General features: G+C 41.7%; 1 protein-coding gene across 3 annotated transcripts in view; it reads right to left on the bottom strand.

The window, feature by feature from the left end:
* The window catches only part of relt (RELT TNF receptor), a 71,209-nt gene that overhangs the window by 13,120 nt on the left and 43,052 nt on the right, over nucleotides 1-15,037 (bottom strand). For 2 of the 3 annotated variants that reach the window (XM_043692182.1, XM_043692180.1), the window contains 2 exons: nucleotides 3,809-3,895; nucleotides 1,303-1,405 (listed from right to left, as the gene is read on the bottom strand). In XM_043692182.1, the coding sequence (XP_043548117.1) occupies nucleotides 1,303-1,405; nucleotides 3,809-3,895 (190 nt within the window). The remainder of the gene's footprint in view (nucleotides 1-1,302; nucleotides 1,406-3,808; nucleotides 3,896-15,037) is intronic. The other variant, XM_043692183.1, reaches the window with a different exon arrangement.

The following is a 15,037-nucleotide window of genomic DNA, read 5'->3' as shown; positions in this document are numbered from 1 at the left end:
TTCAATAATTCATCACCAAAATGCTGCTACTGACTTTAGAGACAACAACCTGCTTGAATGAACGGGGTTTGAAAGCAAAACAAGCATTTTTTAACAATCAACTATTTCATGAAAAAGAAATCGGGGTCTCAATTGCCTGGATGTTTGTAACATGTTGCAAACTCAGGCCCAGTGAGTGGGGGAGTTCTGCTTCGAATTCAGATTGAGCTATAAAGTTTCACTAGATGAAAGTGAGGACTGCAGATGCTGTAGATTAGAGTTGAGCGCGTGGTGCTGGAAAAGCAGAGCAGGTCAGGCAGCATCCGAGGAGCAGGAGAGTGACGTTTCAGGCAAAAGCTCTTCCTGATGAAGGGCTTTTGCTTGACACGTCGTCTCTACTGCTCCTTGAATGCTGCCTGACCTGCTGTATTTTTCCAGCACCACACTCTCGACTATAAAGTTTCACTGTGACCTAACAGATGCTTTTTTGTCTGTTTGCACCAACTCCAAGGATTTCTGCTGAGCGTGTGAATGGTACAGCGCCAGAGACCCAGGTTCAGTTCCCGCCTCAGGCGACTGACTGTGTGGAGTTTGCACGTTCTCCCCGTGTCTGCGTGGGTTTCCTCCGGGTGCTCCGGTTTCCTCCCACCATCCAAAGATGTGCAGGGTCAGGTGAATTGGCCATACTAAGTTGCCTGTAGTGTTAGGTAAGGGGTAAATGTAGGGGTATGGGTGGGTTTCGCTTCGGCGGGTCGGTGTGGACTTGTTGGGCCGAAGGGCCTGTTTCCACACTGTAATCTAATAGAAATGAAACCACTTTTCTCAAGCTATGCTTGACTTTGTGTTCTACACCCTGTAATGGAAGGTCCTTTCTCTGTTGAATATGTGTTGGCCTGGCTCCCTCATTGAGGGGAGATTTTCCTGGGTCTGTATTAGCCAAGGGCAGCAACATCTGGATAACTTCCTTCCCAGAGTCTGAATTGTCTGGGTTTACTGCCACATTTGCTGCACTCCACTGATCTCAGAACAATCTCACCTGGTGTGCTTCAGTCAACAAAAGCAACCAGGAATGGTTCTGGTAAACAAAAACATTCCCGATGGTAACGTAAGCAGCTATTGTGTTCAGAAGTGATTAACCATTTGAAATACTTGAAGTGCCCACCTTGTAATAGTGAATAGTTTTCCAAATGTTTTAAGAGTTCATCTACCTAAATAATCACCAGGCTTGGAATGCCAAGTGAGGACGAAATCTCCAGGGATAGATTTAAATGGCAGTCAGTGACCTTTGACCCCAGATTTTAACATGTGTGAAAAAAAACTTACTTGTCTGACACATTCTTGTTGGTGATTTCTGCCATGTTGTCCTTGGTGACTCCTTCCTTCCTCTCGTACTCCCTCAACATCTCATCCAAGGCTGCAGCATTTTCTGTTGTAAGAAATAGAATGTAAAAAATACTGATTGTATGTGACGTGCATTCATATACTCTCTCATGCAGCTGATGCAAAAGGAGGCTCCTAATGTTTGCCAGATATAAAGACAGATGGCTTCGGCCCACAAACGAAAGAGATCTGCTGCAGTATTTTATACCTCATTTAAAAATTATACACAGTAATGAGTGAGAGGAAAACTATCCTCTGAGACTTACTATAATAATTGAATTTGACGTAATTAATCACAAACGACTAGTCTGAATTTGAATTTCTTGCAGACAATGGACAAAACCCCATCCACAGCCAATTAAATTAGGAGCTAATATTTTGTAATTAAAATGCCATTTTCCACTGGTTGAAATCTACAGTGATATCATATAACAGATCTGATCAGCTTCTCTGATTTCTCCGTATTTCTAAAATGTTTTTAGTTTGTGATATCAGATAGGTGCCATCTTCACAAACACACCAATGATGTTACCACACATCAAAACCAGGCAGAACTCTGAGCAAACAGGTTGCCCATCTTTATTTGCTGGATAAACAGGCAAAGGTTTCATCGCACTCTGATGTCTTTCACTTTGGGAAAGTTTACACACTGCTAACTGCCAGTTTCACTGGGACTGGATTTCCTCATTGTCTTTGGGAGCCTGACATTTGAACCAAATTGCAGTCCCTGGCCTGCACCTACCCCAGTGAGGCCGCCTAATTGAGTGCTCACTCAGATGACAGGGTTGGCATCTCTGGAGCCTCAGTGACTCCACTGAGAGAGTTGGGCAATTCCAAGATGGAGATCAAGGAATGGAGGGACAGGCAGAAGCAAAATGTAATCCATTATCCAGAGTGAGGAAAACAGGAGGCCTCACAACACACAAGGGTAAAGCAACTAAGGGGTGAAATTGTTCAGGCTGATCTTTCCTTGCTCAGATCCTGGTCAGTGGAACATGGAGCCTCTGATCTGACGGTGCACTATCCTGCAATGGGGAGGCCATCTGCATTGAAGCCTACTCCACAGCCACAGCAACTAACAGCCCTTGGTGTCACACAAATGTCTTTTCTGAGCACTCCTGCCATCTGACACTTCAAGGTGTCAAAGAATAAGGAATCGTTATCCTCCTTCTCTGGGTTCCAGGACAGGATGTGGAAAAGGAAACAAAAACCACATATTATGCACTTTTAACATAACGAAATGTCCCAAAGTGCTTCATGGGATCATTGTAAATCACAGTATGACCTAGAATGACAAGATTTTTTGACAGATGACCAAAAGCTGCAAGTCCCAAGAGGAAAATAGGGTGAGGAAGTGGAGAGAGGTAGGAAGGAAATTCTAGAGCGAGGCACCCCCAGACAACTGAAGGCACAGTGTCATAGAGTCATACAGCATGGAAACAGACTCTTCGGTCCAACCAGTCCATGCTGAGCCATAGAATCTTAGATTCATGTGTGAAAAAGTTGCCCCTCAGGTACCTTTTAAATCTTTCACCTCTCACCTTAAAAAATATGTGCTCCAGTTTTGAACCTCTCCCTCCTATGGCTGCCACTGGCAGAACAATTATGATTGGATATGCACAAGAGGACAGAATAAGAGGAGTGCAAATACTTTGGAGGGTTATAGATAGGAGAAGATAGAACAGGTAGGGAGAAAAGGTAAGAGATATTTACTGCATGCTTCGCAAATCTTTTATGGTGAAACTCGCTAGTGTTAACTGGTATACCCTGTATTCACTAGTGAAATAATGGTGAACTATGACAGATTCATAATCCACCACAAATTCCAGGCCACAAATTCTAATAATTTACAGAAAACCAACAGTTAGAGCAGAATAGCATAGCTCTCTCTCCTATTTCTTATTAATATTTAAAAATGGTGAACTATGACAGATTCATAATCCACCACAAATTCCAGGCCACAAATTCTAATAATTTACAGAAAACCAACAGTTAGAGCAGAAACAGCAAAAATGAACAGACTCCACATCCATGCCCAAGGGCACAGTGGCACACAGGAATACCCAAAAGACCCTGTACACTCAAATCAGCCTGATTGACAGCATTTGGCTCCTAGTTAATTGGATGGGGAGAGGGGCTAATAGTCTTTGGAGGCCAGGTAGGTTCACCTTGATGAGCATTAGCCTGAGCAATCAGAGGTTGAGAAGGGGAGCGATGACAGGGGGCAGCTCTGCCACATTCAGTAGGTAAAAACCGAAACAGCATTTACCGCCTGGATGCAACAGAGCTCAAACTGTCAGGATTTCCCAGGATCAGTATGGTGTAACTGGGGGTTGAGAAATAGCAGTGCTCTTACTGAATAGCATAGCTCTCTCTCCTATTTCTTATTAATATTTAAAATCTGGCATGTTTCTCTCATCAGGGTTGGCATTGATAAAACCTCATTAACCTTTTTTCTCTGTGATCAGCCGCACCAGAACTCCAATGGTGTCTTCATTTGTTTCATCAGATCTGAAGGAATCTCCATTCACAGCTGCTGTAAAAGAGAAGAAATAAAATGAAGAGAATTCCTCCAAAATCAAACAGCAGCTGATCCTGTTCACTGTTGAGTCTCTTTTGTGACTGTCTGACTTTCTAGAAGTGAATCCCTGATCTGGGAAATGGTTGGAAAAAGCTAGGATTCCCCAACACAACGTTTTTGAATGTGGCTGTTGACCAGAATCTCAAACTCACAGCGTTATCTATCCTATTCTTTTTTCTCCTCTTCAATTCATGTTAAATATTCCCACCAACTTTCCTGTGGCTGAGAAGTTGAAGGGAGCCATGACACTTTTCATAAGGTCCAGGGACTCTTTACAATACAGTTTCACTTCAAATTTGATCCTCAACACTTATCCTTGCTGGTTGTTTGGGCTTGTGTTTGGAATGAGCCTGACAATAGGGTTTGCAGTTTTAAAACAAATACTTCATTGACTGTAAGGCAGTTTGATGTGTACTGAGGTCATAAAAGATGCTATGTAAATGTAAATTCTTTCTTGAATAAGGCATTCCCTGTGATGTTGGAAAGTGGAGGGTTTATGCACTGGCAGTCCATTGTCAAAATGGTGAATGAAAATGTGTTGTTTGGCAAGAATTGCACACACAGGAAAATCATTCCAGTGTATTGTGAGAAGCAATAAGCAAACAACTGTAGCAATGAACATTTCATTCCATTCAAATAACAAAAAGCTCAATAAAGTGATATGGAAACCAGTGTGGGTTCAAAGCAGCAATACGTGTCTTTATATTGAAACTGCACCATAGGACCATGTGGACCTTGATGACTTATCCTGGGGCCAGACAAGATTCTTTCCTTGCAGTCTCAACCATGCAGGTCAGGAGGCAGATATCATGGCAATATACTGCTAGTAACTGAGACCTTATCCACAACTTGTAGATACTGGAAAGAAATGTTTCAGTTAGAGATGGGCAATAAATGCAGACCGAGTCTTTGAGACCTTTATCCACAGAAAGAATTAACAAACAAATAAACATCACTAAAATAGGCATCTGTCTACATTCATCAGGACTGAAAGGTAAGTAACTTTGAAAGGGAACACTGACTTTAATGTTTTGATCCTTGTGTCTCAATAATGATGATTGCAAGCAGAAAAGCTTCAACTTTTTGCTTCCTCTAACAGTGTTTAAGTTCTGTACTACTGCGTGGCATGGTGGCACAGTGGTTAGCACTGCTGCCTCACAGCACCAGCTGACCTGGGTTCAATTCCCGTCTCGGGCAACTGTCTGTGTAGAGTTTGCACATTCTCCCTGTGTCTGCGTGGGTTTCCTCCGGGTGCTCCAGTTTTCTCCCACAGTCCAAAGATGTGCAGGTTTGGTGAATTGACCATGCTGAATTGCCCGTAGTGTTAGGTGAAGGGGTAAATGTAGGGGAATGGGTCTGGGTGGGTTGCTCTTCAGAGAGTCGGTGTGGACTTGTTGGGCCAAAGGGCTTGTTTCCACACTGTAAGTAATCTAATCTAAAACAATTATTTCAATACCACAAAACAATACATGTGAACAATAGCTACAAGAGCAGGTCAGAAACCAGGTGCAATGAGTAACTCAACTCCTAACTCTCCAAAGCCTGTCCACCATCTACAAGGCACAAGTTAGGAGTGCAATGGAATGCTCCCCATTTGTCTGGATGAGTACAGGTCCAACAACACTCAAGAAGCTCAAGATCATCCAGGACAAAGCAGCCCACTTGATCAGCATCCCATCCATTACCTACAACATTCACTCTCTCCACCATCAACACATAGTGCCAGCAGTGTGTACCATTCACAAGATACACTGCAACACCTCACCAGGATTCTCTCAACAGGATCTTCCAAATTTACAAACACTGTCATCTGGAACAACAAGGGCAGCAGATGCAACAGAACACAATCACCTACAAGTTCCCCTCCATACCACACACCATCCCAATGTGGAGGTCTATCATTGTTTATTTCCCTATCACTAGGTTAAAGTCCTGGGGCTCCTTTCCTCCCAGAAATGTGGAAGTGCCCACATTAAATGGACAGCAGCAGTTCAAGAAGGCACTTCACCAGCCTCTCAGGAGAAGAAAAATAAATGAGGCTCAGCCAATAATGTCCACATCGCATGAATGAAGGAAATAAATATTCAGTACATCATACTAAGGAACTCCAAAATGCCTGGTCATTTTGCCTCTCTGAAACAAGAATATCTTTGAAATGCACAAAAACCTCGGTCAAACCTAAAGCATTTAGAGTCATAGAGTATTCAGCACAGAAACAAACCGTGCTGACCAGACATCCCAACTTGACTTAGTCTTGTTTGACAGCACTTAGCCCATATCCCTCCAAATGCCCTTTAAATTTTGTAATTGTACTAGCCTTCGCCATTTCCTCTGGCAGCTCGTTCCATACATGCACCATCCTCTGCATGAAAAAGGTGCCCCTCAGGTCATTTTTAAATCATTCCCTTCTCACCCTAAACCTATGTCCTCTAGTTCTGGACTCCCCCACCAGAGGAAAAAGACCTTGGTCATTTAACCTATCCATGCCTCTCATGAATTCATAACTCTCTATAAAGTCACACCTCAGCCTCCGACACTCCAGGGAAAATAACCCAGCCTTTATGCATTTTAAAACATCCAGCACCTTCTTTTCTGTATTACGCACTCTTTTCAAGACACCACTATTTATTTCCCCAAGTTACCTAGCTTCCATGTCCTTCTCCACAGAAAATACTGCATTAAATATTTATTTAGTATCTCACCGATCTCCACATGGTTCCACATGTAGACAGCCATGTTGATCTTTAAGGGCCCCTACTCACTCCCCAGTTCCTCCTTTGTCCTTCACATACTTACAGAATCTCTTTGGATTCTGCTTAACCCTATTTGTCAAAGGTATCTCATGTCCCCTTTTTGCCTTTCTGATTTCCCTCCTACTGCTTTTATACCCCTCTAGGGATTCACTCAATCCCAGCTGTCTATAACTGACATATGCCTCCATCTTTTTCTTGACAAGAGCCTCAATCTCTCTAGTCATGCAGCATTCCCTTCACCTACCAGCCTTGCCCTTCACACTAATAGGAACATACTGACTCTGAACTCTCATTATCTCATTCTAAAAAGCATCTCACTTCCAACAGTCTCTTTACCTGTAAATAACACCGTTCCAATCAACTTTTGAAAGTTCCTGCCTAATACTGTCAAAACTGACCTTACTCCAATTAAAACGTTAACTATTTGATCACTTCTATCCTTTTCCATCAATATTTTAAAACGAATACAATTACAATTACTTGCCTCAAAGTGCTCCCCCATTGATACCTCGGTCACCTGCCCCACCTTTTTTCCCAACAAAAGGTCAAGTATTGCTTCCTTTCTCGTAGGTACATCCACATATTGAATAAGAACGTTTTCTTGTACAAACTTAACAAATTCCTCCCCAATCGAGCCTATGACGTTCCCAGTCTAACATTTCCTAACTGTTTCAGAAAAAAAAGAAAATAATTTTTTTCGTTTAGCTCCTTGTAATATCTACAAGTCCATGCTTTTTGTTGACTATGATTCTACTGTATTATAGTTGGACTCTGCAACTTTACATAACTTTTCATGCTCAGAAGACCTTAGGTCAAGCGCATTTGGCAAAGATAACACTGTATCTTGTTTCCCATTATACATAGACTGCAATGTATAATACCCTGGAGTTTCAAAAGTCTATTTCTTGCATTGTGACCCTGTACAGGAATGAGTAATTATCTATCCTCCATTAGATTTTCCATTACCTAAGAATAACTTGAGTTTATGCAAGTTCTGTATGGGAGTTTGACAGAAGTCATACTGAGTTTCACTTCTCACAAACACATTTCAAAATGTTGATCAACTACATTGCATCATTGATAACTTAAGGAAACTGCTAAATATTTGCATTTAAAAACTGTATTTGCTTGAGTGAATTGTTGCACCTTCTGTCTTAAATTTAGAGATACCAGGTAGGTTCAGTTCAATATTACCAACTACCTAAGTAACTATGTGTGAGGCTGGACAGCAGCTGTATTTTCATGGAATTAGATTTTACAGCAAAACACAAATTAGTTAGAAACAGAAATGAAAGGTAGATAAATTTTCCCTTTCTAGCTCAGGACTGTTAAGCTGACTTCTACAACTCCATCACCATGCCAGTCAATATCATCCAGTTCTTTGCTAGCCTATACAGCTCAAAGGTGGAAGTAGGTACTGCAGATACTGGAGATCAGAGTCAAGATTGGAGTGGTGCTGGAAAAGCACAGCAGGTCTGGCAGCATCCGAGGAGCAGAAAGATTAATGTTTCGGGCAACCTTCATACAGCTCAAAGCTCTCGTGGAGTGGGGGTACTGTCCGTACCTCTAGGTCAGAGCGTCTGATTCAAGTCCCACCTGCCCCAGATGTGTCACAATGAGTCTGAACAGGTTGGTTAGAAGTATCTATATTATAGCTACAAACTGAACTGTGGAATCTCCACTCATAATTGTCTATTACTTTACTAAGTTCCAGAAGTAGATGCAAACATTCTCTGGTATTACATATTTTCCATTGCTTAATCTATGTTGATCAGGTTAGAAATCTTGGATTCCAGCATGAGTGATTGTAAAACAAAACAAACTGCTTTTTTGTGAAGTTACAGCCCTGCAATTTAATTTAATACAAACATTTAGTTTCTAGTATTCTATCAACACCTCCCCTTCCCATCTCCTCTCTCCCTCCAATTTTGTCATTTTTATTCCCCTGAGGATGGTGGTTGATTATAGATTCCATAGAATTTTCCACAGCTCTCCTGACCCAACTAGGCAAAAGTGGTCATTCTTCCCACGTGAATGCACTATCCTTTATCACGAGGAGCACTGCAGCTTGACATTCATCTATTTATACTGTTCGGCAGAAATTAGAGATTGCCTAACCTCTCTCTTCTCAATGCCAGCAACAAGTCTAATTTTACTGCTCACCTCACCATTCAGAACAAGATCCCGACAGACCAGAGACTGAGATTTGTCAATAGTACACAGGGTCATACCTTTACAGATGTAACTAATGGTGAAGTTTTCATCATTTTAAATGCTGAAAAGATTCTTGAAGGAATGTATGGTCAGACGAGGAAAGAAAAGATTTTTTTGTAAACTCTTCATGACCCCATGTTTTAAAGTTAACTTTATGAAAACGCTATTCTTTTCCTTTATTCTTTCAAAGGATGTGGGCATTGTTGGCAAAGCCAGTATTGTTGCTAATCTCTAACTGAACCTGACTGTATTTACAATGCCCTTTCAGAGAGCAGTTAAAGTCAGCTAAATTGCCATAGATCTGGAGTCACATATGTGTTAGATCAAATAAGGATGGCAGATTTCCTTCCCTTAAAGGGCCCTGATGAACCAATTGGGTTTTTATAGTAATTGATGATATTTTAATGATTACTATTACGTAACTTTTAATTACAGACTTTTTTTTATTGGTGAGAGCTGAATGTCTGCCCTCAAAACATTAGCCTGGCATCTTGACTGCTTGTCTCACGCCATTGCCAATATGCCACCATGTGCACAAAGCTCTTCAGCTCTTCATTACTTCATGTAAACTTAGCAATAAAATTTAACAAAAGAATCAAATAACTTTTTTTAAAATCTTAATTTGAACATTTTTTAGATTTATAAATGTATTGGTCAAATCATAGTGATTTTCAGAGCTAATCTTTGAAGAAACAACTGACTAATTTCCAGAAACAAAAACAGAAGTTGCTGGAAAAGCTCAGCAGGTCTGGCAGCATTTGTGGAGAGAAATCAAGGATAATGTCAACAAAACCCTAGCCAAAGAAACAATAGCCAACCTGCTGGACATACAGAACAGACAAAAGGATGGTGAACCTATCAACAAAGAAGGCATACTCAAACTACTGGACCTGTGCCTCACAACACACTTCACATTCAACAACCAAATATATGAACAAATCAACGGCACACCCATGGGCTCACTGATCTCCGGACTCATAGCCGAAGCGGTAATGCAAAGATTAGAACAAACAGTCTTACCGCAAATTCAACCCAAACTCTGGGTCAGATATGTGGATGACACCTTTGTAATCATTAAAAACAGAAATAGAGAACACACACTGGATCATCAACGCCACACTCACAGGAATCCGATTCACTAGAGAGGAAGAAAAGGACAACCAACTCCCATTCCTAGACGTGAGGGGACAGAGAACACCGAACGGAGAATTCACCACAAAGGTATACAGGAAAGCCACACACACAGACCAAGTCCTGAACTACGAAAGCAACCACCCCAACACACACAAAAGAAGTTGCATCAAGACACTGTTCAAAAGGGACACAACACACCCAAAACCCAGCATGAGCAAAACCAATGTAGTGTACAAAATCCCATGCAAGGACTGCACAAAACACTACATAGGACAAACAGGAAGACAGCTACCGATCTGCATCCATGAACACCAACTAGCCACGAAACGACACGACCAGCTATCTTTAGTAGCCACACACACAGATGACAAGCAACATGAATTCGACTGAGACAACACTACTATTATAGAACAAGCCAAACAGAGAACAGCCAGGGAATTCCTAGAGGCATGGCACTCATCAACAGACTCAATCAATAAACACATCGACCTGGACCCAATATACCGACCACTGCAGCGGACAGCTGGAACTGACAACCGGAAGCGGCAGATTCAAACCACTACAAATGCCGTAGGAAAGATCACAGAAGTGATTCACAGGAGGCTCCCAAGCACTGAGGATGTCACCTAGACAGGGGACGAAACGTCTGCAACACAAATTCCCAGCTCGGCGAACAGAACCACAACAACGAGCACCCGAGCTACAAATCTTCTCCCAAACTTAGAGGGTTATTTCAAAAATTTACAACTTGTCTACTGACATTTCTTTTTGTTCAGAGATGGTTTGATCATTCACAGATCATTCCTTAAACAGCAGTAGACTGGAGACTGTTGTGATATACAAGGCCAAAAGAAAACAGATTATGTTGCAGTCAAGTGAACAATTTTAGCCTGGCAAAGAGGACAATAGCATAGTGCTACTCTTATTGCACTAGTCATCAGGTCACTACATACACCCTGGAGCTGGATAAAACCCTGCTGAAGACCGTTTGGTTTCATTTTAGTAAACTGCAGTTACCATGGCTCAATTGCTTTCAGCCAACTTATAAAATGGCTATAATCTCGACACCACAAGTACTGCAAAAACACAATTAACTGAAGTAAATTGACTGAAAATGTTTCAACTTTGACAAAAAGAAATCAAAATAAATCATTCAATTTTTTTTTCCACAATGGTCTTGTGACCACAGAGCACAACCAAATAAATTGGGAAGAAAGAATTATTTTAAAAAGAGAACTCTGGCTTCAACTTTCCTTTCCCCTCCACAGGACCTTCTTTTGTCAGGAGGCTTTCTCCTTCTGAAATGGAACACTCATCGAGAGTGAAAAGCCTCCATTTGTGACCAGACCAGGAAAAGGGTCAGCACATGGGTCAATGCACTGAAAAATGGCAGATGGAGTTCAATTTGGATAAATGTGAGGTGTTGCATTTTGGTACATCCAACATTGGCAGGATATATACAATTAGTGGTAGGGGCTTGGGTAATGTTGTAGAACAGTGGGACCTTGGGGTTCATAATTCTTTGAAGTTTGCATCCCAATTAGACAGGATGGATAATAAGGTGTTTAGCATGCTTGCCTTCATTGTTCAGTCCTTTGAGTATAGGAGTTGGGATGTTATGTTGACTTTGTACAGGACATTGATAAAGCCTCTTCTGGATTGCCGTGTCCAGTTCTGGTTGCCCTTTTATAGGAAGGATATTATTATGCTAGAGAGGGTTCAGAAGAGATTTACTAGGATGTTGTCAGGAATGGAAGGTTTGAGTTGTAAAGAAAGGCAGGATAGGCTGGGACATCTTTCATTAGAGCATTGGAGGTTGAGAGGTGACCATGTAGAGGTTTATAAAACCATGAGGGGTATAGATAGGATTAATGGCAGGTGTCTTTTCCCTAGAATGGAGAATTTCAAGTCTTGGGGGCATATTTTTAAGTTGAGAGAAGGGTGATTTAATGAAGACATGAGGTGCAAATTTATTTACACAGAGGATAGTTCACGTGTAGAATGAACTTCCTGAGGAATTTGTAGATGTGGGCACAGTTACAATGTTTAAAAGACACTTAGGTAAGTATATGAATAGGAAAGGTTTGGAGGGATATGGGCCAGGAGCTGGCAGGTGGTACTAGTTTAGTTTGGGATTATGTTTGGTATGGACTGGTTGAACCGAAGGATCTGTTTCCGTGCTGTATGACTCTCTGGCTCTATAACTGTTAAAGGGTAGGATTTGGAGGTGGAGGAAAAGAGGGGACAGAAGATGAACCATCTACCATGTGAACACTTTGCAGTGATGCGGCATGCATTCTCAAACCTGATGACTCATGGCAAAATTTGTACAGATTTACAATGCTTCCTCTAGCAGCTGATGTCAACACTTGTCTGTGTTCCACTAAAGTTATGGTTAGCAAGCAGGAACTAAAACTTAACAAGCATTTAACATAATACACCACATTTTAATGATCGTAAAAGAGAATAGATAGTTGGACTAGATTAAGGATTCAATTTAATATCAGCATGCAGACCAGCTTTGATTCAGAAAATAATTACATGTTAGGACTCTACAATTTCTACATTCCATTCGACCATTCAGCTCAACAAGTCTTTAGCTGATTGGAGCTGTAGAAACAAACACTTCGAACACTAGCAACGATTCAATTACCTATTACTCCCACTATCTATTATGCAGAAAGGCAGCAGATTAACTTCAACAGAGACCGTGTGCTACAAAGCTTGAATGTGCAGCTACTGCAGCAGAGTGTTTCCATGGGTCAGACACTTATTCCTCTCATCATTTCATAGAGAGTTTACTGAAGGAAGACCTACAGTAAGCACAGCTGCCAACTGCTTATTTTTCATAAATGTTTCTGGTTTGTGCAGCATTCCCAAGTGTTTGGATACTGATTGCATTCATCCCGCAAGCGAATCTAGATGTTGTTTCTGCATGTGTGGGGCTTCAGGGAGCATACAGACAGAGGGTCCCTTTCCTGGATGGTCTAAATTAGTAAATAAAATTAGCAAATTTTCCCAGGCTTGGCACAGGAGAGTTGGCAGATATGCTTCACTTCAAAAGACAAATACAGAAGCTGCAGCTGCACAGTCAGTCAAACGGTAAGTTGGCAGCATAACGCACACACCAAAGATCAAAAAAGGACATTGCGCCTCCTTCCCCTTCTATTGAAAGGTCAAAGCACCTTGCCCACTGTTGACATGTGGCCACTACCAAGAACAACACAGGGCAACAATTAGAGTGCAGGCAGAATAGCGATAATTCCACTGAACAAGGAACCTGGAAAATCAATCTAATCACAGAATCTTTACAGTGTGGAAGCAGGCCATTCAGCCCACTGGCCAACATCCCTCCCCAACCCTATAACCCTGCATTGCCCACGGCTAACCCACCCAACCTGCACATTTCTGGACACCATGGGCAATTTAGCATGGCCAATCCATTTAACTTGCGCATCTTTGGACTACAGGAGGAAACCACACAGACACAGGGAAAGCGTGCAAACTCCACACAGTCAACTGAGGGGAAATTCGAACCCAGGTCCCTGGTGCTGTGAGACAGTAGTACTGACCACTGAGCCACAATGTCACCCTGAAATATGAGACATGTTTTGGAGATACAAGTTCTAATCCAACCATGAAATTTAAAGTCAATTTATTAATAAATCTAGAAAAGAATGCAAGGCAGAGTATTACTCTGGGACCTCTTGCTTTTATCCAGCTGGCTTTACCAATGTTTAGAGAACTGCATTTGTACGTATTATGCTGGGTGGCTTGCCATAGTCATGTGGCATCTACATTTGATTTAAATTCTTTTAGTTTATGGTAGCTGTGATGAAGGATTATGACATTACTGTTAGCATTTGTGCCCTTAGGTTGTAACGTAGACAGAGCCATGTATAGATTGAAGCTTGATTTGTGTTTCTACTTTGATTTACGTGGATTAAGGGAGGTCGTTTTAGTTTCATTTGGGTTCTGAGAGTGGCAATATGTTATCTGGAAATTTGCTCATGTGCATTGAAAAGAGACTTTTAAAAAACCCTCCGGGTGAATAGTTCAATGCTTTAGAAAACAAGGGTAGAAGATAGTGATAAAAAAAAAAGCTTGGGTTATTGCCCAGTAACAAAGTGTCCTATGGCATAAGGAAACACAAACAACATTAATTTCAGAAAGAAAGAGAGAATCATTCAGAAGGTTAGTGAATGTGCCGATTTCTTCCAGAGAGAAGCAGGTCATTCAGAGAGAAAAAGGTCCGAAATATCAGTAGTACAGTTTAGCTATTTCCAAAACAGACATAGCAGAAGAAAAGAGGTTCTGAGTGACTCAAAGGTTAGAAAGAGAAAAGCTCAAGGATTTAAAACTTTAAAAGGGTCAGAGAGTCATACTTCCTATAAGGCTGTTGAATAAAGGAGTTCGGAGATTAAATGCTAAGGAGTAAATAAGCTGTGTTAACAGTTTCTTTATGGGTCATATGAAGAGATATCAACTAAAGAAAGCATCGAGTTAATACAGATGTATGCTGGAAAGAAACCCTGCCCACTGAACAAGGAACTTTAAAGTGAAGGTGAAATGGCCCTTCACTAAATTTTCAGTTCAGGCAGCATTCGAGGAGCAGTAAAATCAACGTTTCGGGCAAAAGCCCTTCATCAGGAATTTCTCACCCTCACAACGCGTAGCCCTCCAATCCCTCTGCTCCAATCCCGACCTCACCATCAAGCCAGCAGATAAAGGGGCCGCAGTGGTAGTCTGGCGCACTGACCTCTACACCACTGAAGCCAAACGCCAACTCGAGGACACCTCTTCCTACCGTCCCCTCGACCATGACCCCATCCCCCATCACCAAACCATCATCTCCCAGACCATACAGAACTTCATCACCTCAGGAGATCTCCCACCCACAGCTTCCAACCTCATAGTCCGGGAACTCTGCACTGCCCGGTTCTACCTCCTTCCCAAGATCCACAAGCCTGACCACCCTGGCTGACCCATTGTCTCA

The sequence above is a fragment of the Chiloscyllium plagiosum genome, chromosome 6 (assembly GCF_004010195.1).
Source record: "Chiloscyllium plagiosum isolate BGI_BamShark_2017 chromosome 6, ASM401019v2, whole genome shotgun sequence".
Lineage (NCBI taxonomy): Eukaryota > Metazoa > Chordata > Chondrichthyes > Orectolobiformes > Hemiscylliidae > Chiloscyllium > Chiloscyllium plagiosum.
This window is presented reverse-complemented; position numbering and strand designations above follow the sequence as displayed.